Raw genomic sequence first — 24,377 nt, 5'->3', positions numbered from 1 at the left:
AATATCTAAGGGTGCCTCGCCTTAGGCTCCCTTTCGCAGGGGTCTTAACAGCCAGGGCAAGTAAGTAGACTTGGTGAGCCTCCACACCCCAGATGGGAATTCAGCCTGAAGTTAAAGTAAAGAGGAAAAAGAGAGAGACACGGGGGAAACCAGTCCAGTGACTGGCTCTGACCCCTATTGTTCAGAAGGCCTTTTATACCTTTTTGTGATTGTAAATAGAGATCAATGGGTAATACAAAATTATGCAGTGTTAGCAGTCCAGACTCTTATCAAAACCAGGCTTTTCTCTCTGCATACCTAATTGTATACAAAGTCTTAGGTGATTTACATCATTTTCTGGCCAACAAGGGCCAATTAACATTTTACAGCCTTTTTTCTGATAAGGGTTTGTTAACTAGAAGACTTATTTGTGTTGATCTTCCCAAAGTCTGGTGCATTCTCAGAAAGCACTAAATAAAGTTACATTCTTACTTAGCAAGGACACAAGAAGAGTGCAGTGATATATAACAAAGAGAAAAGTAATTAACTCAAAAGTCTAGTGTTGCTAACATCAAAACTACTATATATCTTTTTTCCATATCCCGTTTACATTGATTAACATCCTCCCAGGTGCCTAAAAGATAAAGAATATGGAGGTCTGGCGGCAATCATTGAGTCAACAGTGAAAACCCGTCACCAATATGATTTTTAACTCTTTAGAAAAGGCTCTGTATCTTTAAGATGCTTTTAAGCTTTGTGCCTCTCGTGGTTGGGGGGTTGTAAGCAATTCACAAGCTGTAAGAGGTCTGGGGAACCTGTTAGGCAAGCTAGAGAGCTATCAGAGGGGGTTTAACTGAAACATCCCTTTCAAATGCAGAAGGCTAAAGCCCTGATTTGACTTTTTCCAGAGAATATCAGAAGAGTGGAAAAGCAGGCAGACACTTATTTTTTTCTGGGGGGGTGGGGTGGATGCTCAGGAAATTCCAGCGGGAAAACCTGAGGTCTGATTAGCCTTGCCATCAGAGCTCTTCCCGCATGACCTTGTCACGGGTGGAATTCCTCACGCTGGCTCCCGGCACATAGGGTTGCAAAGAGTTGGACACGACTGAGCAACTGACACATACACACACCAAAGAACTCCTCTACTTCTACTTATTAAAGTGACTCTCTTGGAGTCTTTAGATTTTTCCTGTGTGTCACTTGCATACATGCAGTAAAGGGATGCTATACACCCAATAAATTGGTTGAAGTCTTTCTAGGATTCCTTTGAATCACTTATCAGTATCCATATATGATGAAGCCACATCACTTTTTGTGCTCTCCCAAGTGCTAGTGATGCAGATATTTTGTCTCTGAGATTTTCAACCATGTTGCTGTTTCCCATCCTGCCACTTTCTGCATCTTACTAGAAGGTGTCAATGGACTGTGTTTTAAATAACCTGGGCTCATAATCCTTCCTCCAGTAGGTCTTGGTTTGGTAACAGAGAACAGTCTCGAGTTTCCTTTGTCTGATCCTGCCTTCAGGAATAACAACTGAGTGCATTCATGTGTAAGCAGTGACAATAAGAATAAGGCAAGCAATCATATGACTCACCCTAATTTCAGAGGTGAAAAAAGATATGTCTTATAGCTGATGAACACCGTTCACAAGAAGTCTAGGAGTAAGCAGATGCTGTCAGTATCTCAGTGTCTTAGTGATGCCAAGGCTCCGGGTGAATGTTTTGGTGAGTCTTTTTGTCACAAGGTAGCAGTTCCCACACTCAAAGGCAGGAAGCAGGAAGCAGGGTCAGGCCTTTCTCCTTCTGCATGTCAGACAGAGAAAATATCTCTCCCAGAAATCCCTTAGCAGGTTTCCCCTTACCTCCCAGTCCAGAACTGCATCACATGGCCATGCAGAGTAGATAGGAGGGAGTTTGCAAAATCTGTTTTTTCTCACCATTTTGAGAATGGGATTGGGGATGACTTTTGGATGGTCAGTTAACAGTCTGTCTCACTGTGATCAAATGCATTTGGAGTTTTCTCATTTTTTTAAATTTATATTTTATTTGTTAATTTGTTTTTGGCCACACTGTGTGGCATGTGGGATTTTAGTTCCCCAACCAGGATTCGAACCCACACTCCCTGTATCAGAAGCATAGAATCTTAACCACTGTACCACCAGGGAAGTCCTTGATCTTTCTGTTTTTTATTTCAGCAGCAATTTGTATGTCTCAGGTAGCTAGAGTAATATGTTACCATCATCATAGTTGACATTTGGGGACCACTTACTACACATTGGGCTCTGTCATGGAGAGTTTATGCCATCATCCCATTTATTCCTCCCCACCCTCCTGCCACATGGATGCTGTTCTACAGATGACAGGTTGAGGACACCCAGCTGTAAGTGATAGGACTGAATCCAGGTCTGACTCTAGAGCTGTGGTTTGTTTATTTATTACTGGAGTATAATTGTTCTACAATGTTATGTTTCTGCTGTACAACGAAGTGAATCAGCCACATAAATACATATATGCCTTCCTTCTTGCACCTCCTTTCCACTCGACCCCCATCCCACCCCTCTAGGTTGTCACAGAGCTCCAAACTGAGCTCCCTCTGCCATACAGCAGGTCCCCACTAGCTATCTACTTTACACATGTAGTGTCAGTTGCATAGTCGCATCCAATTTTGGGGGGCCCCATGGACTGTAGCCCACCAGGTTCCTCTATCCATGGGATGCTCCAGGCAAGACTACTGGAGTGGGTAGCCATTCCCTTTTCCAGGGGATCCTCCCGACCCAGGGTTCAAACCTGGGTCTCCTGCATTGCGGGCAGATTCTTTACCATCTGAGTTCCCAGGGAATATACACATGGTAGTGTATATACGGCAATCCTAATCTCCCAATTTGTCCCACCCTCCCCTTCCCCCGCTGTGTTCATATGTCCACTCTCTGCTTCTGTGTGATTCTTAATCTTCATTTTCTGTAGCTTCTGGTATGGCACTTCTGAATGGTTATTTGTCCATTTGTCTTTTTACATTTTGTCAGAAACCGAGCTATATTTTTGGTACTTCCTAGTAACACCCAGTACAGTGTCCTGCCCATAGCCAATCCTTGATAAATTTTTGTGAAATAGATAAAGGAATAAATGGAAGAATGAATGAAAGAGCAAATTTATAAGTAGTTTTCCTGAATGTTAACCTAATATTGAATTCAGTTCAGGTCAGTTCAGTCGCTCAGTCGTGTCTGACTCTTTGCGACCCCATGCATCGCAGCACGCCAGGCCTCCCTGTCCATCACCAACTCCCGGAGTTCACTCAGACTCATGTCCATCGAGTCCGTGATGCCATCCAGCCATCTCATCCTCTGTTGTCCCTTTCTCCTCCTGCCTCCAATCCCTCCCAGCATCAGAGTCTTTTCCAATGAGTTAACTCTTCGCATGAGGTGGCCAAAGTACTGGAGTTTCAGCTTCAGCATCATTCCTTCCAAGGAAATCCCAGGGCTGATCTCCTTCAGAATACTCCATTATAATTATCAGAATATTTCCTCCCTCTTTTCAGGATCAGTTTTTGTTCTTTAGTCTCATTTCTTCCAAGTCTATATGTCATCATGAATGTTTCTGAGTAGAAATATCATGGGTCATTGACTGATGGATTTGGATGGGTTTATATTGGGCAGCCAGTCCAGGCCTCATTTTCTTGGCAAATACTACCCAGCTGTCATATCTGGTAGGTTAAGCCTCAAACCCCTTGCCCACCATCATCCCAGGGCAATATCTGAGGCAACCAGGACAATCTCTGCCTTTTTCATACGTGCACGCGTGCTAAGTTGTTTCAGTCAAGTCCGACTCTTTGCAAACCTATAGACCATAGCCCACCAGACTCCTTTGTCCATGGGATTCTCCAAGCAAAGATACTCCAGTGGGTTGCCATGCCCTCCTCCAGGGGATCTTCCCAACCCAGATCAAACCCATATGTCTTATGTCTCTTGCATTGGCAGGTGGGTTCTTTACCACTAGAGCTACGTGGAAAGCCCACCTTTTTCCCTTTGGATACCCTTTGCTTGGATTTCATATTCTAACTGTGTATTTGATTACTTAGTTTTCTTTGTGTTGTTAGTTTCCAGGAGACATTGCATCACACAGGATCTTTCTTTGTGGCACATGGACTCTCTAGTTCTTGTGCACAGACTAGTTGCTGTTGTGGGGGCTTAGTTGCCCCGTCATGTATAGAATCTTAATTCCCCCACCAGAGATGGAACCCACATCCCCTGCATTACAAGGCAGATTCTTAATCACTGAACCACCAGGGAAGTCTGCCTGTCACGTCTTATTCCAGGTCACAACCCAATCCTCAGTAACCCCAGTCTCCTACCAGCCCCCCACTGCAGGTTTCCTTTTCTGTAAACAGGAGTCTGTCCTCCAGCCCCCAAGGTGCACCCAAGACAACGCCATCGTCCCTGTGCCTGCCTTATGATCCTTTTCACAATGACAGATTCTCTCATCCAGACAACAAGGCCCTTCCCTTTCCTAAGTATAATGGATCGATTTTGCTTTCCTAAACAAAAGAACAGTTTCTGCCTGAGATGATGTCTGTGGCTCCCTCAGGACAGTAAAGGGCTTCCTCAGTGGCTAAGTGGTAAAGAATCCACCTGTGATGCAGAAGACGCAGGAGAGGCAGGCTCGATCCCTGGGTTGGGGAGACCCCTGGAGGAGGGCATGGCAACCCACTCCAGTATTCTTGCCTGGAGAATCCCATGGACAGAGGAGCCTGGCAGGCTATGGTCCACAGTGTTGCAAAGAGTCAGATACAACTGAAGCGACTTGAGCAAGCAAGACAGAAACGGTTACAGTCAGCAGGGTTTTATTGCATGTATGTTATTATTTTTTAATGTCATCTTTTTCCTTCCTGATTCATTACCTTTGGCTATTTTATGAAGCTCAGATACACCAGTGGCAGTCAGTGTGACTCATGGATGGTCACATGAGTAGATAAAAGAAATTGCTGTTGTCATACATTTAAAAAATATTGTCTACATTTGATTTCCTTTGAAAAGACTAAGGACTGAGCACATTATTAAGATTATTAGATTATTAAGTTCTGATCTTCTGGCCAGATTCCTATGTCCTGAGGATTGAGAAAAAAGTAGCTATATAAGAATTTTTATCTATGTAAGGCTGGAGAAGCCACAGACAAGCCCTGGAGAGTTAGGGACTGAAGGCAACGGTCGTTTCCTCCACCCTGGATCTGGCTGAGGCCCTGCTTTATTGTGGGGACATCTGAAGGAGAGGAGAGTCGGGAGGCAGAGAAACAAGGCTGAACCTATAAGAGGCCCTGGAACATTCTGGGCCTGGTCCCCCTCTGTGTTTCCCACAAGTACGCAGGGCAGCTGCCCTGTGCAGAGTCCTTCCAGGGGCTTGGTCTCTACTGTGCTGACTGTCAGAGTCCCCTACAGCTGCCCCTGGCCCGTGGGGCAGGCCTCTGATGGGTGTCCCTCCTGTGTGTGTCCCCCACGGCTACTCCTGGCCTGTGGGGCAGGCCTCTGATGGGTGTCCCTCCTGTGTGTGTCCCCCACGGCTACTCCTGGCCTGTGGGGCAGGCCTCTGATGGGTGTCCCTCCTATGTGTGTCCCCCACGGCTGCCCCTGGCCTGTGGGGCAGGCCTCTGATGGGTGTCCCTCCTGTGTTGCGTCCAGGGACAAGGTGCCTTATCGGAGCGACTCCGGAGCTTCAGCATGCAGGATCTCTCCACCATCAGGGGAGATGGCACCCCTGCTCCTTCGGGCCCCCCTCCACCGGGCCCTGGGCGGGCCAGCAGCAAGCACGGCCAGCCTAAGATGTCCAGGAGTGCTTCTGAGAGCGCTGGCAGCTCAGGTAGGTGTCATTTCACTTCCCTTCTTTCCCACCTCTTAGGCCTTGCTTTCCTAGTGAGAGGCCCAGGCCACCCTAGGACCCTTTCCCCAAGGACTCACCACTCACACAGATGCCCATCAGACTATTCACATCAGCCAAGGGACTGAGTACCACTCAGGCCAGGATGGGAAGCTGGCCTTGGGAACTCTGATGGGGGCAGAGTTAGGTCACCTACACCAAGGGTCCTGCCTCCCCCATCTGATTATCTGGGTTGGGAGGGTGTTGAAGGTGGTTGAATAGTGGTACATAGACCAAGCCTAGAGGTGACTGGGCCAGCTGTCCTTGGCCAAGGCAGCTTTCTCTCTTTCCTTCCTCTCTGTCCACATGCTCCCGGGAGAGCTCACCTGTCATGAGCACCTGAGTGTCTCCTCCCCACACCCAGGGCTTACGGCTCCCATGGTCCCTTTTCTTGACATGGTGTTTCCTGTCCTCTCATTCTACCGTCTCGTCCCCTCCCCCCTCCCCCCACCATAAACCTCACCCTGGGCCACCACGTGCCAAGGCCACACTAGCCCTGAGATCTAATTCCTATGGAGCCCAGGGTTGTATGAAACCACACCTCTGCCTCCGTGTCTACCCTGGTAGAGAGGGGTCCCTGTGCCAGAATTGACATGGGACCTTATTATTAAATGTGTAGAGTCCTGGGCCCACCCCCAGGGAATTCAGTTTGTTGAGGATGAGACCCTGATACATGATGCTGTCAAGGTGCAGCCACATTTGGGGCCCACCGACGTCTGATGCATCAAGGGGTTTCTGGTTTGTGGAGGCTGGGGTCGGGGACTGGAGGGGTAGGGAGCTGGCCAGCACTTCTGGTTCCCCAGACTGTTCCTAGGGGAGGTTACAGGGCTGAGCACTGCTGCTGCCAGCAGAGGTTTGATGGGGAGGGGGCAGGCTGCAGGGCATGGTTCTGAATCTCCACCTCCATCCCTTTTGCTTGATGGGACATTGAGCCTGGCTGTGGATATGGGGCCACTCTGGCAGTCTCTGGCTGTGATGTGTGCCAGGTGGCTTGCCTGCCTTTAAATGTATAAACAGGGATGTCCAGGTCACCTAGACCTGGGTCGTGTGCTGTAAGATGCAGCCTGCAGGGGGCATCTTAGAGTCCTTGAGCACAGGGTCCTTCCAGGCCCACCCAACCTGAGGGTTTTAGACATGGATGGGAAAGAGGAGCTTCATGGCTGCCCTGGGAATGATAGCGTGTGCTCCATGCCGGGAAAAGGAGACCAGCTCAGAACCAGGCCTGGCATCCGCCAGTTTCCTCCCTTCTCGGGAATGTCCCCTCTACCTAGGATTGAAGATTGTGGCTTTTCTGTTGGAAGAGAGATGTTTTAGCCCTACTAGGGTTGGGGAGATGGAGGCTTGGCCATGGGGGTGAGATGCCCCTTGGTTAGGGGAACCTTGTCCTTGAGCCAGGAGAACTTAGTATGGAATCCCTAAAGGCCAGGCAGGAAGGGAGCTTGGGGATCACTCAGTCTCACCCTCTGATTTTACCAATGAAGAGACAAAGGCCCAGGGAAGGTAGCTGTCATCAGGTTTGCTCCCGCTGGTGGCATTCTCCTGTGGCCCCGACTCCCGGGTCAGTGCCTTCTATCCATTCACCCACTGGCCATCAGGTTTCCTTGAGCATCTTTAGCCTCTGACTTCCTGGGCTTCTAGGCATGTGAGCCTCCATCCTTGATCAGTTTCTGGGCTGCTGAGCCTCAAATGAAAGCTGTCGCTTTGATTTGATAAAGGGTCCCGATTCTGTGAGGCTCAGTGGACAGAGCTAAAACCAACGGGGTAGAGTTCTGAGGGGGCAGCCGCTTACCAGCTGTGTGACCGGGGCAAGCACTTTATCCTCTCTGCACCAGAGAGTCCTTATCTGAGCACACAGAATGACTAGCCCCATGTGCAGAGTTGTCATGAGGATTCAAATGAAATAAGCCATGTGAAGGTGCTTAGGGTCATGCCTGGCACTCTAAGTAGTAGCTGCTATTACTGTTGTTGTTGCTGTCTAACTTACCTAGAAAAGCACTTTAATATTAAGGTGTCTAAAATGGAAATGGGCTGCCTTGTGAAGTAGTGAGATCCCTGACATTGGAAGGGCCTAAACCAGAGTTAGTCATGTACCAAGTTCCTGCTTTGGCCAGGAAGTGAGTCAAGGTGGGCCTGCAGTCCCTTCCTGTCTATGTTGTCATTATGGAGGCAAACTAAGCAGAGGCAGTGGGCTCAGAGGGGTCACATACTGTGCCAGGGCCACACAGGACCAGAATCCAGGTCTCCTGCTTAGTCCTCCCCTTGGCGGATTATTTGCAGCAGCTTCAAAACTGGGAAAAAGAGAGGTCTGGTAGGATCTAAAAGGAGATGGACATTGCTCAGTCATAAAAAGGAATGAAATTTTGCCATTTGCAGCAACATGGATGGACCTGGAGGGTATTATGCTTATTGAAATAAGTCAGAGAAAGACAAACACTATATATATTTACTTATATGTGGAACCTAAAAAATGAAACAAATTAATATAATGAAATAGAAACAGACTCATAGGTACTGAGAACAGACTGGTGGTGGCCAGAGGAGAGGGGAGGGGGAGGGTGAAATGGGCGAGGAGAATTAAGAGCTACAAACTGCTGAGTATAAAGCAGGTGGCAAGGATGCGGTGCACAGGCCAGGAATACAGCTAGGATTGTGTGAGGTTTTTCTCTTCCTTTTTGGTCACCCTGCGTGGCATGTGGGATCTTAGTTCCCTGACCAGGATCGCATCCGTGTCTCCTGCAGGGGACGCACAGAGTCTTATCCACTAGACCACCAAGGTAGTCTTATCTGTGTTACTTATAACATCTTTATATGGAGTATGATCTATAAAAAATATTGAATCACTCTGCTGTACACCTGAAAGTAAATATTGTGAGTCAGCTGTACTGCAGTTATAAAAGAGAAGGCGATGGGGGCATCCCCTGGGCTTTGCCCAATTTCCCAGGCCAGCGCCTGATGGGAACGGACTTAGGTTGATTTGTCTTCCTGGCCCTGCCCGCTCTGTGCTCCATGATGCCCCAGAGAGCACGGGGGCACTCTGGCTGCAGGTCTGCAGACTGAGCGAGTGGAGTTCTCTGGTTCCCCGGGAGTGGAGTTCCTGGGGAACCAGAGCCTGCTGTGCTGCGACAAAGTGCAGTCTCCTCCCTGCCCGCCCTTGGCCGTGGCACCCATGATTTCAGGGCCAGCAAGCGGGGTGCTGACCTAGCAGGAAGGACAGGGACCGTTGACTTGCCTTTGCCCTAGCTGTTCTGGGCCTAAAATAAAAGGCAGCTCAGAAAGAAAGACAGGTGAAAGATGGCCCAGGGCCTGGGTCAAGGGCAGAAGCACCCAGGTCAGAGGCTTTGGAGTTGTCATAGCCCCGGAGGGGAGGGTCAGGGTGCCTAAGTGGAAGTCCGCCAAAGGAGGCCCAGCTGGTGTGCCCTTCCCGGCCCTGGCCTCGGACACCAGGAATGGTTTGGTCTGGGAAATGGACCCGAGTCTGGGCATCTGTCCTGACTGAGTGACCCTGGGCCTGGGCAGAGATGGCAACACAGCGAGGCCAACGTCACCAAGCAGTCGCCATTCTTGTTCCCACTGAGCCTATATTCAGTCTCACAACCTTCCTATCAGAGGATTTGTCCTTGGACCAGGAAAGGAACCCAGTTCGCTTCAGACTTTGCCTTTGAAGGTGAGACACCAGAATCCCTATTTGGCCTCCATCTCGGGGTTGTGAGGAGAGCAGTTGAGGTATTAATAATTTGCCAGTCCTGGACCGGAGGCCACTGTTGGAGACAGGCTGGGTAGGATGCAGTGGCTACACACCCCAGAGAGTTGTGTGCAGCTGTTGGAAGGAACAGTTTCAGTGCACATTTAGGTAGAGTTTGGAACCATGAGGCCTAGTGAAAAAAGTACAAAATGGAATAAGAGATTATGTAATAATTTATGTAAAATATACATGCCCATTGGTATGAAATAACACCATGCAATTTCTGTGGCCCACCCTGCAGAATAAATGGCCTGGGAGGTATTTTGTCAGACATCATTAATTGCAAGTCTGGTACTGAACCCAGGGAAGGGTACAAAGGGAATTGAAAGGATGATCTTTGCCCTCCATGAACTTGGAGACAGCCTGTATTCAGTGAGCACCTACTGTATACCAAGGGCTTCCCAGGTGGCTCAATGGTAAAGAATTTCCCTGCCAATACAGGAGATGTGGGTTTGATCCCTAGGTTAGGAAGTTCCCCTGGAGAAGGAAATGGCAACCCGCCCCAGTATCCTTGCCTGGAGAATCCCATAAACAGAAGAAGCTGGCTGGCTACAGTCAGTGGGGTCACAAAGAATCAGACATGGCTGAGCATGCATACACACACATACACACAATAACAAGGCCCAGATATACACCAAGACCAGTGGAGTGTGTAAGGCAGCAGCCAGTTAGCCACTGGGGCCAAACGCCAGACAGAGAGCCCTTTGGGGATTCAGAGGTCAGTGTGAGCAGGTTTTCTGCAGGCCATGCTGAACTGGGAGAGAGAGAGAGAGAAGGGGCAGTTGGAGTTATTTCTCAGAGGAAGCTTGGACTTCATCCCCTCCCTCCCCTCGGGCTGCAGGTCACAAGGACTGGCCTCTGCGCGCCATACAAGGGCATTTTCTAGCACCTGTGAGGAAGCAGAATCTAGGGTGATCCCCTCTCCCACCTTGGTGTCTCTACAGAGACCCACATTTCTGGGAATCCCATAGTGAACACATGGGGATGCCCACACCTCCCTGGGGCCTCCCTGTTGGCCTGGGGCTGCTTCCTGTCCAGGTGAGGGGTATCACTGATGATGCCCCGTCCCCACAGTGTGTACCTGCTGCTCCACCTGCAGGACCCGGAAAGGTGAGTACACAGCCAGCCTCCCTGGAGCGTGCGAGACCTGCCTTGGGAGGAGGCTCTAACTGTGAGCTGGTGTCTGACCTTGGGGCTCCCTTTCAGCTGCAGGGTCAGGGGGTGGGGTGGGGTGAGGATGTTAACTCCTTTAAATAGCAAGCGTGTCTTATCTTACAGCGAATTCAGGCTAGAATTTGGGAGCAGCTTAATTGGGTGTCTCTGGCTCAGGGACTCTCAAGAGTTATGGTCTGGGTGTCAGTCAGGGCCACAGCTGGCTGAAGGCTTGACTGAACACAGCCTTCCTGTGGCTCTTGGCTGGAGGCCTCAGCTCGTTCCACGTGCCTCTCCGGCGGCTGCTTGAGCATCCTTACCACATGGTAGCTGGCTTCACCCAGGGTGAGTGATGCAGGAGAGAGGCCAGATGGGAAGCTACAGCACCTTTTAGGACCTTGTCTTGGAAAGCACAAAATCATCACTTCTCCCTTGTTCTGTTTGTTGGAAGTGAGTCATTAAGTCCAGCCCATCCTCAAGAGAAGGGGAATTCATCTCCACCTCTTGGAGGGAGGAGTAACAAGGAATATGGAGAGACTTTAAAACCATCACAGAGTCATCGTTCCCTGTGCTCTTGGTGATAGGAGTGCAGGCACTTACCCGGGTCCCCGGAAGTGATGAGCCCTGCAGTTCTGGGGGTTTCAGTCCTTGTGCAGCCAAGGGAGCCCTGGTCCTGCTTTGCCACTCGCCAGCCATGCAACTGTGTGCAAATGGCCTAACCACCATAAGCCTGGGTTTCCTTCCAATAGAGGCAGAGCTTCCCGCTTCCCCACCTCACTGCGCTGCTATGACAGTATCTGTGAAAGGGCTTTTTGAAGAGTGATGATGGTGATGATGCTGACTGTGATGGCCAGAAGGCCTCAGGGGGATGGACCCGGGCTCTCCCAGGCCTGGCCAGGGCCCCTGCTGCCACCCTCCCTGGGTGAGGGTGGTGTCTGGGCTGTGTGGCTTTCTTCTGACCTGCTCCTGCTCTTTCCTTGATCTTAACATGTGAGGGACCAGAGATGGTGCTGAACTAACCCAAGTCCCCATTACAACCCCTTGAAGGAGTTTCCTTTGGCTCAGAAGGCAAGAGGGGCCAGCCCTGGCCTGCTGGCTGGTGTGGGGCTGGGCGATGAGGGAGACAAGCCTAGTGCCATGGTTGCCTGTGCCCCCAGCCCTGTTGCCACCAAGACGTGGTTCATGCCTCCCACAGAAGTGGCGAGCAGGAAGACAGGGAGCTGTGTTCTAAGAAGGATCCTCTTTTCCCTTTATTTTTTCAGTTTTAAGACTTTTGCCCTTCTTTTTTTTTGCCACACCACATGGCATGGGGGATTTTAGTTCCCTGACCAGGGATTGAACCTGGACCCCCTGCGGTGGAAATACAGAGCCTTAACCGCTGGACTGCCAGGGGAGTCCCTTAGACCAGTGGTCCCCAACCTTTCTGGCACCAGGGACTGGTTTCGTGGAAGACAGTTTTTCCATGGACTGGGGTTGTGGGTGGATGCTTTCAAGATGATTCAAGCACGTTACATTTATTGTGCACTTTATTTCTATTATTATTACATCAGTTTCCCCTCAGATAATCAGGCATTAGATCCCAGGGGTTAGGGACCCCTGCCTTAGACATTTCAGCTCTTGGATTTTTAAAGGTCTATAGAAGACCTGGGGGTTTCAGAGGCCATGAGCCTAATGAGAATGGATGGTCTAAAGATTCCTGAGCAGGAGGCTGTGGGGACCATCGTCCTGCCGGAACAGAGGAGTGTACATAGGCTCAACAAGGATGAAAGAAACCCAGGGGCTGCACACAGCTGTGTCCAGCACTACTGGCACATAATACTCGGGTCTGCTGGACGCTGCTGCTGCTAAGTCATTTCAGTTGTGTCCAACTTTTTGTGACCCTACGGACCATAGCCCACCAGCTCCTCTCTCCATTACATTTCCCAGGCAAGAATACTGGAGCGAGTTGCCATGCCCTTTCCCTGGAGATCTTTCCAACCCAGGGATCAAACCCGCATCTGTTACGTCTCCTGCATTGGCTGGCGGGTTCTTTACAACTGGCGCCACCTGGGAAGCCTGCTGGATGCACTAGTTCGTGGAAAACACCCATCCCAGTGACCTCAGGCAGCTATGTTCATTTCGACCTAGTCACCCTACAATTTGGAGTTTGTAAATACCTTAAGCCACTCAGAAAGCCTTTCCCTATGGGATCCTGTCATCTTGGGACCTGGGAGAAGAGAGAAGCCTTCTGCTCTGCTCTTGCCCGGTGGGCCTGCTCCATGCTGCCCTCTGGGAAGTCCTCCGCCCCCGCCACCCCCACGACACCTGGTGATTTCATCATCAAAGCCTGCCTTTCTAGGACGTTAGAATAGACGTTAAAATAGAATTATAGCTGGTGGTGAGCACTGAGTAGAGCCTGGCCTTCCTCGGAGCTGTGGGGATGGGGATTGTTGGGGATGGGGCCGCAGGTGGGGCTCAGTGGAGGCCTCAGGCTGGGGTGGACCTGCTCAGAGTCATGATCTGGGAGCCTCTGCCCCAGCCCTGCCTTTCTCAGCCTTCTGAACATCCAAGGCCCTGGAGTTCTACCCCATCTCCCTGAGGTCTCCTTGCCAGGAAACAGCTAGTGAATCATCTGCACCATTTCCCTCTGTGACGGTGGGAAAGCTCCTCGACTCTCCAGGCCTCAGTCGCCTCCTCTGTAAAATGGGGTGAGGGATTAAACTTGAGGCTCCGGGGACCCTTCCATCTTGACCCGTGAAGGGTGCTGGCTGTGAAGCGTCAGCAGATGGTGTAGGGGGAGGTGTGTCTCACACCTGGGGCTGGGGCACGGATGCTGTGGATCACAGATGCTCTGCCCAGAGGGGCCCTCCTGGTCCCCAGAAACGATGAGATGATTTCCATCCATGCCTCTCATGTCCCAAGAGAACTTTCTGCTCCATTCTGGCCTGCCTGTCAGCTGTTTCCTGTTGCTTCCTGCACATCTGTCTTCTTTTTCTGTGCTTCTATTATTATCTCTGTCTCCCACCCCTACCGCCCTTTCTCCCCACTTTTCTCTCTGCCTACCTTGATGTTATATAGAACTGAAGACTGAATTCTCGAAATGAGTCATAGAGGTGGGTCCCCCCACCTTTTAAAATCAAGTAGATGGGACACATTTTAAAAAGCAGAATCATCCCTTTTCATCCTGTTAAAAGAGAGAGAGAACTGCATCTTTTTGTGAGTGGGGCCCTGGGGCAGTTTCTTTCCTCAGTAGCAGGAGCTGTCAGAGGTTTGGAGCATGGGCAGTGAGTGAGTGAGTGCGTGTGTATGTGTGCGTGTGCACGAACACTCCCACATGTGTGTGAGTTTCATCCCCAAAGGTCCTTCTTTAACAGGATATTCTTTCCTTTCTCTTCGGTGGCTGTTGGGGACTCGGATGTAAGTGGTCCAGATGGGCATGCTCTCCTCAAACGTGTTTGCTGACTTTGATTAATGGCTCCCACTAATGTGTGCTGTGTGGAAGTGTTCACTAACCCGGGGTGTTTGCTGCCCTGGGGGCGGGCTGTGGGGAGGCCTGGGGCTCCTGCAGATGGATCAGCTCAGCCTTGAAGGGCTGGGAGTTTTTCCCTCCTTGCACTCCCCACAGAGAGAAGAGGTGCAGCCGCTTCCCAGGCTGCTCTACGCACGTTTGCTAACACAGAAAGTAAGCCAAGGCCACACACTCACTCCCCCACTGAGGGAAATAAGATTGACCCCTGTCTCTTCCTGGAGACCGCCCAGCCCTGGCCACTGTGGTCAGCTCTGTGGGCTTGAGGGCTTGGCTGCCACCCCCTGAGGCTTGCAGGTGGCTGTGGTCATGACCTTGCATGAGACGCTCCCCTCATGCAAGTTGTCTTCAGGAGCCATCAGAGTATTAAGATGTAGACCGTAGCGCCCTTTTGGGTGAGGACCTGTGGGATCACAAATTCCGTTTGGATGTACAGGAAGAGGAGTGCTGAGGAGGTCCGGCACCACGTTTCTGCTCAGCCCCTTATTTTCATCTGGGTGCCCATAAAGATAGGCCCATGTTCTGTGGGGTTTATTTCTTCACTGATACTCCTCCCTGTTCCCTAAAGGATTTAAGTATGCTTGTGGAAATACAGATGATAGATCAAACCAAATAAGAAAAATGAAGCTTGGAGGGGAAGGGAGGAGGCAGGAAAGATGGAGTCAGAACGAGAAGAAAAATATAGGTGCTTGTCACAAAGTCATAGACAGTCTGAGATGCTGGGCTTCCTCGCAGCCAGTGCAAAGAGCGAAATGCAGTTAAACAGTTCATTGTCCAACCTCCCTGGTGATCCAGTGGTTAAGGATATGCCTGCTAATGCAGAGGACACAGGTTCGATCCCTGGTCTGGGTAGATCCCACATGTCACGGGACAGGTAAGCTTGTATGTCACAACTACTGAGTCTGCTCTCTAGAGTCTGGAAGCCGCAACTACTGAGCCCATGTGTTGCAACTATTGAAGCCCGCCTGCCCGAGAGCCCATGCTCTGCGAGAGAAACCACCCAAATGGGAAGCCTGTGCGCTGCAACTAGAGAAAGGCCATGTGCAGCCTGAGTGCAGCAAAGACCCAGCACAGCCAAAAATGAGTGAGAGATTCACTGTCACAACACAGTAGACATCTGGAGGCTCAGAGGCTCAGCTTGTCTACAGTGTTTCATCTCCTAAGTCCTAAGACTCAAGCAGAATATTACAAACAACATTCTTGGCAAAAACTCTCCACGAACACAGTGACCAGAAGGATTCTCCTCTTTTCAAGAGGTTCTCTCTGTGTCTTCTATTAGAAGATACTTCTGGTCCCCGAGCTGCCCACACTGACTTCCTTCACTCCCCACCTCTGCTGAGTTGAAACCTTGTTTTCCATTCCTGCCTGGATCTCCGGACTTCCCTTGATCCATCACTCCTAGTGGCCCTTCTTTTCTACCATTTAGTCCCTGCTCAAGGATGCAGTGGAGAACTAACTCAAAGCATTTTTGCTTCATTCTTGAGATGGCACTTGTTGTTGTTGTTGTTATTCTGATAGTGTGTGAGTTCACTGCTCAGTCCCAGTGAGTCCAGAATGGGTGAGCAGGCTGAACTGTTCCATGCCTGAGGATCTTTTGGTGACTCTGGGCTGCCTTCTGAACCCCAGAGTGATATGTAGAGGGAATGCCGTGGCCCTGAATTTAGAGGGAACCTTGTGTGCAGAAGCACAGATTCAAACCCTAGTCTGCTTTCAAGATGGGAGATTTTGTGCTGGGGCAGACCTGGGCAGGTTGCTTTTGCCCTGGTCTTTCGGTCCTAGGCAGGCCTGCCTCTTTGTTCTCCTGTTAGGTGTTCAGAGGAATGTCCTTGTGATGGATGTTGAGTTCTGTCTGGGACAAGAGTCGAGCCCTCTGAGAGGATGTCAGGACTCCACCTCTTTCAGTGGATGGGTGGCCACTGTGGGCGCAGTCCTGCATCAGCTGCTCAGAGGGACCAAGGAGGATCAGCCATAGCTCAGGACACTTTCTTTGAAGCTGAGGCAGAAACTGATGGACAGGAGAACTCGGGCTCGAGGCACAAGCCACGTGCTACACATTCCAAGACCTTCCGGGTGAGTTGACAGGCTGGGGAAGACCAGAGCATCCAAGGAGGGCCAGACTGACCAGTTTTCACGTTCATCCATCTTAGCGAGGCAGCTGACTTGGGCAGGGGAAGGCACCAGAGAGAGCCTAAACCCAGAGGAAACAGGTTGGGGAATGCACAGGAGCAATAAAATGCAAAGGAGAGTTAACAATCTCAGGCTAGGCTCTATCCTGTCTCAGCTGGTCGCTCCCAGTCTACAATTCAGCTTTGAAATTCATGGTTAAGACAACTATGCTCTCATGCTGCCCCCTGTTGTTTATTGGGAGTATAGCAGCAATGACTGGGAAAGCAGCTAAGACTAGGCTCCCACTGTTAGTTTTTTGAAGTCCACACTGGATGCTGTCATACCCTCTTTGATGGGGAGAATACATTTGGTGGCTGGACATGTTTTTAGGGGAAGTAGCAGGGTGTCCCAGAACAGCTCTGGTTTCTGTCTGCAGGCCTCGGGTGGTCAGATCAAGTGATCAGAGGGCCCCCGGCTCTGCCTTCTGTGGTTCTAGGTAAAAACAATATACGAAGCCTAGAAAGATAGGTCTCTGAGTGTCAGATAGACTGGGACAGGAAGTATTTTATATCTCGACTGAGACAGGATCACGTGGCCAGATGACATGGAATATGCTCCACATTCGATGTTGCAGAAATACTCGGTGACGTGAAGCTGAAGCTCCAATATTCTGGCCACCTGATTTGAAGAGCCAGTTCATTGGAAAAGACCCCGATGCTGGGAAGGATTGAAGGTGGGAGGAGAAGGGAGTAACAGAAGATGAGATGGTTGGATGGCATCACTGACTCAATGGACATGAGTTTGAGCAAACTCTGGGAGATGGTGAAGGACAGGAAAGCCTGGCGTGCTGCAGTCCATGGGGTCACAAAGAGTCTGACATGACTGAGTGAACAACAACAGTGACACAAATAAGTTCTGGAGTTTTCCACGTGGATTAGTCATGGCAGACCAAAACAGGAATCTTGCTGCTGCTTTTGAGGGGAAGACTGCGGCTAGGTTCTCCTTCCTCCAGGCTCCTTTGCTTCTCTGTCTAGCACTTGGCCTTTGATATGAAAAATCTACATTGCTTAAGGTTCTTTCTGAAGGCTTCCTGGCATTTTACATCCTCTCTCTTAAGGACAGCTCGGAGCTGTATGTGCAAGTATAATTAAGGCACCATCAGCTTGTATGTATCATGCAGAAAACTGTGTTATTCCCCTCCGGAACTCACTGCCACCATCCTTTCCAGAGGATATTCTTTCCCTCTGGTGTTCTTCTGGTGTGGCCTTACAGCCCTAAGCTGTAGGGTGTGACCCATCTGTTAAGACAGAGGTACCCCCACCTGGACCCCCATGTCCTCCGATAGCTTGTCAGTAGATTCTGAAGCCTTTGCTTGTTCCTGTGCATAGTGCCTCACGGTTGCAGTGGTCCTGGATCCCCTGCAACATTCCAGGAAGCTGTCGGGGCCTCAGTTCTCCTAACTGGCCTGGCTTGCCGTGCTGTGTGCCTAACCTTGGCCTGCCCTTCTTTGCTCCTTTCTGCACTGATCCCACCTTGCTGTACTTTGTCTCCCCTGCGTAGATTGTAAATGGCCATTCAGTGGTTGAGGGCGATGTGAATGAGGGTGGTGTGAAGGCCTGGGGGCCCCACCAGGTCCAAAACCCATTGGCGTTTTCTGACGAGGAGGAGGAAGACCTGCTGGACTTCATGTACAAGTTTAAAGCACCTCGAAAGACGGAGTTCCCCCTGGAGGTACACGGTATCGGGGGCTGTGGGGTGGAGCGTGTATTTTCACAGAGGGCTTTGCCCTGGAGATCTGGGGCTCCTGAGAGTGGCATCTCTTGGGATACCCAACATCTCCTGAGTGCCTGAGGAGGGGAGACTTCCCTCCATCAAATAGGCAGGAGAAGCCACTAGGTAGCGTCTAGCTACTTGCCAAGGGCTGAAAAAGACCCTGCCACTTTTATTTGGGAATAGAAGAAAAGAGATCGTGTCTAGGGATTAAACAAAACAAACAAAACACCCAGCTACCAACTTAAGATGATGTGTGAGTGAGAAGCAAACCAAATGAGTGTTTTGAGGGAGAGAAAGATTCAGAATGTCTTATGACATGTCTTTATAAAGAGAGCTCGTTCATCTCTTTATCTCCATGTCACAACATAGTAGCCGATACAAAATACTGGGTTAGCCAAAAAGTTTGTTCAGGTTTGGAAACACCCAGATGAACTTGTTGGCCAACCCAGGAGATGTTCATAAAATGTTATTGATGGGGCACAGCCAAATGAGCAAACCAATGCACTTGATATATGTACTCTGGCCAAGTGCAGACGTGGATGGAATTTTGGCGGCAGGAGGGCCAAGCCTAGAGCCTCAGGCAGGGTCACAGCCTTGGGCTCAGACGCAGGGCCTGCAAAATTGGGGGACCCCAGAGTCTTCCTCTCTGTTTCATCAGGTCTCCCCTCCTTCCCCTCCTGCTGAGCGCTGCAACCTGAGAGTCCAACTGAGGCAAGTTGGGAGCCCCCCTGCCCTCAGTGCAGAGACCCTTGTGAGACTCAGGTGAGGCAGTGTGTGGACAAGCTGCCCTTCTCCAACACAGAGGCCTGGCGGCCTGTTCCCACCAAGGTCACAGCTGTTCCCACCGCAGAGCGCATGCGTTCATCAGATTCCTTCCCAAAGTGGGGCACGCAGGGGTCCTTTTGAACTGAGAGGTTTTGGTAGAAGATATTCTGGGTTTGGACTCTGTCCAAGGAGTCCTTTACAGCCCGGCCAGCCCCATGATGGGGAGAGGGACCCAGCCCAGAGGGCATGCAAGGTGCTAGAACCATTCTAGGTCTTGAGGGTTTGTGCCTCTTTTTTCCTTTTAATGTGGACCATTTTAAAAGTCTTTGTTCAATTTGTTACAACACTGCTTCTGTTTTATGGTTTTATTTTTGGTTTTTCAGCCACGGGGCATGTGGGATCTTAGCTCCCTGACCAGGGATCAAACCCGTTCCCCCTGCATGGGAAGGTGAAGTCTTACCCACTGGACTGCCAGGAAAGTCCCTGGTTTTGTTTTTTAAAACCGCCCATGTTGCTTTACTGCTTATGGTTAAACTGCCTGAGGCAGGTCACTGAGTCTCCTCTCATTCTGTCCAGAGGTGGCTGGTAAACATTTCTGTCATCAGTGTGGTGGGAGGACTCAGTATATGGAAGGCCAGAGCCTTCTGTTGGTGCTTGTTTCCCTCCCGCCTCCCTTCCATGCGCCCGCTGGGCACGGAGCTCCTTGCTGGGAGAGGGTGGTGCATTTCCTGCCCCCAGGAAGGCACAGTGTGGCCGAGGAAGACAGTGCGCAGAGCAGCTCGCTCCCTTGTGGGCTCCGTCTCTGATGGCCTGCCATCTGCTAAACAGTGTGAGAACCAAGGAGTTGATCCTGGCTGTGACTGGGCTGTGGGGGTGGGGCTCAGGCGTGACTCTGGAGCTTGTTCCTAAGAGGACTAGAGATAACCAGACAGAGAAGGGAGGAAAGGCCTCTGGTCAGAAGGGATGGAGATATGAAAGGATAGTGTAGAAAACGCAGCTGAGTATAGAGAAGTGGACAGATGGGAGTTGAGGGTAGGTCGGGGCCAGTGGTGAACCCCTTGAGTGCACTATGCCAGGAGAAAGTATTTCGCTTTTCTTTAATCATGAAACTAGTCTTTAATCATGATCTGTGTCCCATGGGAGGAGGGGGGTCCCTTGATAGTCATTGGTAGGGGAGATGAGGTAGAACCCTTCATGCAGAAAGCCAGTGTTTCCTGTGTTGTGTGGTTTGCTTCTGCATGAAAGGATTTCACATCTGGGAGGAGGACTGGAAATTCAGTGATGGAAATTTTAAGCATGCACCAAGAAACGCGAGGCCAGTTCCCAAAGGAAATAACAAAAGCCAGGGAAGTGATGGAGAGGCCTTTCTCTCGGCTGAGTCACTTGTTAAGATCATTTTGCTCCCAAGGCAGAAACAAGTTTTGTCATGCTTCCATGCAGCTGTGCACTTGGGAGGTGCGGGGACTTAGGAGAGCATGAAGACGGGGGCACTGGGCTCCTCCATTGGCTCAGCTCTATGGGGATGCTTAGGAGGCCACTCTGATTGCTGTGGTGGAGACCCCAAGGGGGTCCCCAGCCCCACCAGCTTGCTCACACACATGGACTTTTGACCGGAAGAGCTGAAGTCCCAACACAAACCCATCCAGGTACTGTCCTCAAAAGTGTTCGTGTTTATACCAAACTGAGGGGTCAGTCCTGTTTCTGTTTTCTCTGCCAGGCACCGCCTAGAATCCTTCGATCTCGCTTCAGGAAGAAAAGTACCTCATCCTCAGCCACTGAAACCACGTGAGTGAGATGAGCCAACAGCACCGGATCCACAGAATGTTTCTTCTCTGCCTTAAAGAGCTATTTATTCACTAATCACATAGAAACCCGCAAGCTGGTGTGCTCTGTGCACAGCCTTGGACATCCCTTTCCTCTCTCCCCTCTAAGAGCCCCCCATTTCCTTTTCTTTATTTTGTTGGGGAGAGGATAAGGGAAAGGTAGTGTGTGGGGGGTGCGACCTTAGGTCTTCTGAGGTTAGTCATTTCCCACCATTGGATTGGCATACAGACAGCAGTGTTTGTAGAAACAAGAGAATCCCCCCACCAAGCTGCTGAGATGTACATTTGTAACTTATTTGTTGCATACTTTGTTTTTAGTCCTATATATGCAAACAAAGCAATTTTTTAAAAACTTTTTTTTTGTTGATACTAATACTTTGGACTATGATGTACATATTTATGGCTTTTGGCTTGATACCGTGGACTTGCAAAGGCTGCCAGAGGTTCTGATGTATAAGAAAACTGCAAAAACAGAAGTGTAAAAGATTATTTTAATTCTGGAGGGTGTCTCAGATGTGCTTACGAAGCTTCCAAACACACCTCAAGGACATCCGTTTTTCCTACAGGGCGATGGTCTGTATTCTTCAGTCAGTATACCAGAGAAGTTTAGAATGGAGATTTGATATTTCAGTACCAGAGGTGGGTATAATGAGGTCAGGGGAACAGCCTAGAATAAGAGAAAAGTCACAGGAAGCTTGTCTCCCCCATAGACACAGGATTAGGAGCTTCTGAGTCCTTCCGGGGTGAGGACTTCTCATTGCCTTAGGCAGGTTGGCTCACCTTTGGATGTAAACTCTTGGGATTGTTGTGACGAATCACTGAGTGTTTATTTTTCCTTCATAGTACCCTGCGCTGTGACTGGCAAAAACAAACCAATCCACCCAAACAAAACCAACCCTAGAACCATGCTTTGTTTCAGATGCTCCGTGAAGTACATCTGAGACATCTGGGTAACGATCCCAACTCTGGGTTCTAGAAGGTTGTAGAGGTTGTGTCTTCATGAATGTGACCTGCTGCTCAGCTCCACCGGCAGTGGTGGCTTGTGCCCTCTGTTTGCTTCCTGGGTTGTGTGGAGTGTGAGCCAGACAGAAGTGGCATGTTCATGGGCACTTGTATTTCATACAGGCTCACATCTTTTAGGAAGAGAACAAACCGCCGTCTGAGGCGACTCCCTAATTAGACTGAGAATTTTACCTGAAAAGAAGAATCTGGTTGAAAGAGCATCTCGGTCAGCGGCGGGTGCTCCCCACTGGAAGCGCCAAGCCTAAATGTAGGACTCGTCTACTTGTGCTTAGAATTGATGTTTCCTTTCAGTGTGATGCATGCAGGGGTCACAACCCAGTTACTTATTATACTTGGATCGTGTTTGTTCATAGGTAGGCCCTGAACACTAGAGAATCAGTGTCACGTACCACATAGAACCTACTGTCAGTCAGCTATAAACAGGCCCAGTTAGAGACAGTAGCATGACTGAGCTACACAAACCTACATCAGTCTTTGCTGATGACACATTGGCTGGATCTTAGCCACATCGGAAAGGGTTTTACTTGAAGTTGTTACCAGATTGCAAATTTAAATCCCTTTTCCTCATAATGCCTCTGAAGGTGACTTGGTAATTTACAAAAGGATTTAGGAAAATAAACCTAAAAGCAAATGTGGGGTTCAGGAGGGCAAACAGAGGCTGTCTGTTTAATGTTTGTGCCCCATACCCACCAACAGCTAAATCCTGTTAGAAAACCTGTTTTCTTCAAGCTCACAAAGTAGTTTCAGACAGAGGAAAAATATATGCTTTAAAATGTATTTACCTGTTATTGGGAATACCCAGAATTATCAGAAACAAATGCAAAAAAAAAAGCTTATTAAGCAGCTTTTTAGCAACTTTTTTTTTTTCCTGGCCAAAATAATAAATGCCTTTAGCAGCAGAGATTAAAATCCTATTGTGAACAAGCTATATTTTCACCATTTTACTGTGGAGAGTTTTAACAAGTATGGGCTCTCAAGTTTGCACTCAACGATGCCAAAAATAACTTTGAAGCACTCTACTCTCAGACAAGCTGTATTACTTCTCATTTAAGATTTAAAAAAATAGAAAGGTACCCAAACTGCTGTCTTAACGTAACTATTTTTCCTTCAGGTGTTGCTTAGGGAATTGGTTTCTTTCTTAAAAACACTCACTGTACAACTGAGAGCAGCTGTCATATTTCTGGCAAAACGTGTTTACTTATCCAACAAGCTGTATATTTGTGTGGACTGACGTAAAAATGTGAATGCCTCCAAGTGTACACATAGTGGTGTGGAGTTCTGTTGAGACGATAAAGCTGAATGTTTTGAATTTACTGATTTACAGACACGGGCTGTTTACAAAATGCTAATGGAAAGTCTGTACCTTTCACGTAGTAACTTTTTCTTTGCTTTTGAGCACCTGTTCTGTTTCTGAGGAGACGAGAGAGGGTGTTGTACTTACAAACTGGAGAGTTAGGCATAATCCCCCCTGGCTTTGTGTGAATAGCTTGCTCACTTTGCTGGCCTCTGAATTGTGTGTTCTCCGTAGTAAACTGTCCGTGTGTCTGTGATAACAGTGCTTGTCAACCACGACCGCCATTGAGTACCTTCCTAGTTGTTCATCTTGCACAGCACTGGAAATGGTAAAGGATGTGCTTCATTCGTGAACGGCAGGCACCAGAGGACTGGCGTTCTGAATGGTGACTGTGCACACTCCCCCTTAGTTTATCTCTGTAATCCTATAGGACGATCCATCATCAAATAGTATACTGGACTGTGCATCAAAGGGATGTAAAATTACAGTATTCCAAAGGTTGAAGTTCTGTTTTGTTATAATGCCTGATCTATATCTTGAATAAAGTCTTAACATGTTTCTTTTAAAAGACATCTTTGTAAATGTTGGGCTTATGACGAAAGAGAAAATCCATTTAAAAAAAAATGTATTTGGGCTTCCTTGGTGAGCCAGTGGTTAAGAGTCTGCCTTGCAATGCAAGGGACACCGGTTTGATCCCTGGTCCAGGAAGATCCCACATGCCATGGAGCAGCTACGCTTGGGCACCGCAACTACTGAGCCCGAGCTCTGGAGCCCACGCACCTAGAGCCCGTGCTCTCCAACAAGAAAAAGCACCGCACTGAGAAGCCTGTGTACTGAAACCAGAGAACGCTCGCCGCAACCAGAGAAAGCCTGTGTGCAGCCATGATGGCTCACCACAGGAACAAATAAAATAAACAAATATCTTAAAAATGTATTCATGAGCAAGGATTAGAAGCTGAGTGTGCAGTCACTAACGGGCCTGGTGTCTGGGCTGTGCCTACTGCACAGAATTGTTGCAGAGAGAAAATATTAAATGCTATCAGTGCTTTTGAAAACCAGTTGATCACATAAAACATTCATCTGGCAGTAGGTTTGTTTACATTTTTAAAGGTCACCAGTGGAAACTAGGTAGCTGTGAACGCAGAGCAGTTCGGCTGGAAGGCACTTTCAATTGTGCAGACAGACCTCTGGCCTGCTGCGTTCCTTCCTGGAACCTGCTTTCTTTCTTATCTGCAAATGCGGGAGAACGTGTGCAGGTCAGAAGAGGGCGTTGCACACGGAGACGCACCGGGTGGTGTGGGGGCCCTCAATG

General features: G+C 49.3%; 1 protein-coding gene across 8 annotated transcripts in view; it reads left to right on the top strand.

Annotated features, from left to right (window-relative positions):
* REEP1 (receptor accessory protein 1) overlaps nt 1-23,633 on the top strand; it is a 135,399-nt gene extending 111,766 nt beyond the window's left edge. For 3 of the 8 annotated variants that reach the window (XM_015094349.4, XM_015094347.4, XM_060412109.1), the window contains 5 exons: nt 5,648-5,825; nt 10,699-10,734; nt 17,967-18,118; nt 18,819-18,922; nt 20,643-23,633. In XM_015094349.4, coding sequence (XP_014949835.2) covers nt 5,648-5,825; nt 10,699-10,734; nt 17,967-18,118; nt 18,819-18,922; nt 20,643-20,718 — 546 coding nt within the window. In that variant the 3' untranslated portion in view covers nt 20,719-23,633. Of the gene's footprint in view, nt 1-5,647; nt 5,826-10,698; nt 14,173-17,947 lie in introns of all 8 variants that reach the window. The other 5 variants (XM_042246062.2, XM_015094348.4, XM_027966747.3 and 2 more) reach the window with 3 other exon arrangements.
* Nucleotides 23,634-24,377: the final 744 nt, after the last annotated feature.

The sequence above is a fragment of the Ovis aries genome, chromosome 3 (assembly GCF_016772045.2).
Source record: "Ovis aries strain OAR_USU_Benz2616 breed Rambouillet chromosome 3, ARS-UI_Ramb_v3.0, whole genome shotgun sequence".
NCBI lineage: Eukaryota > Metazoa > Chordata > Mammalia > Artiodactyla > Bovidae > Ovis > Ovis aries.
The sequence above is the reverse complement of the archived record's forward strand: the minus strand, read 5'-3'. Positions and strand labels throughout refer to the sequence as shown.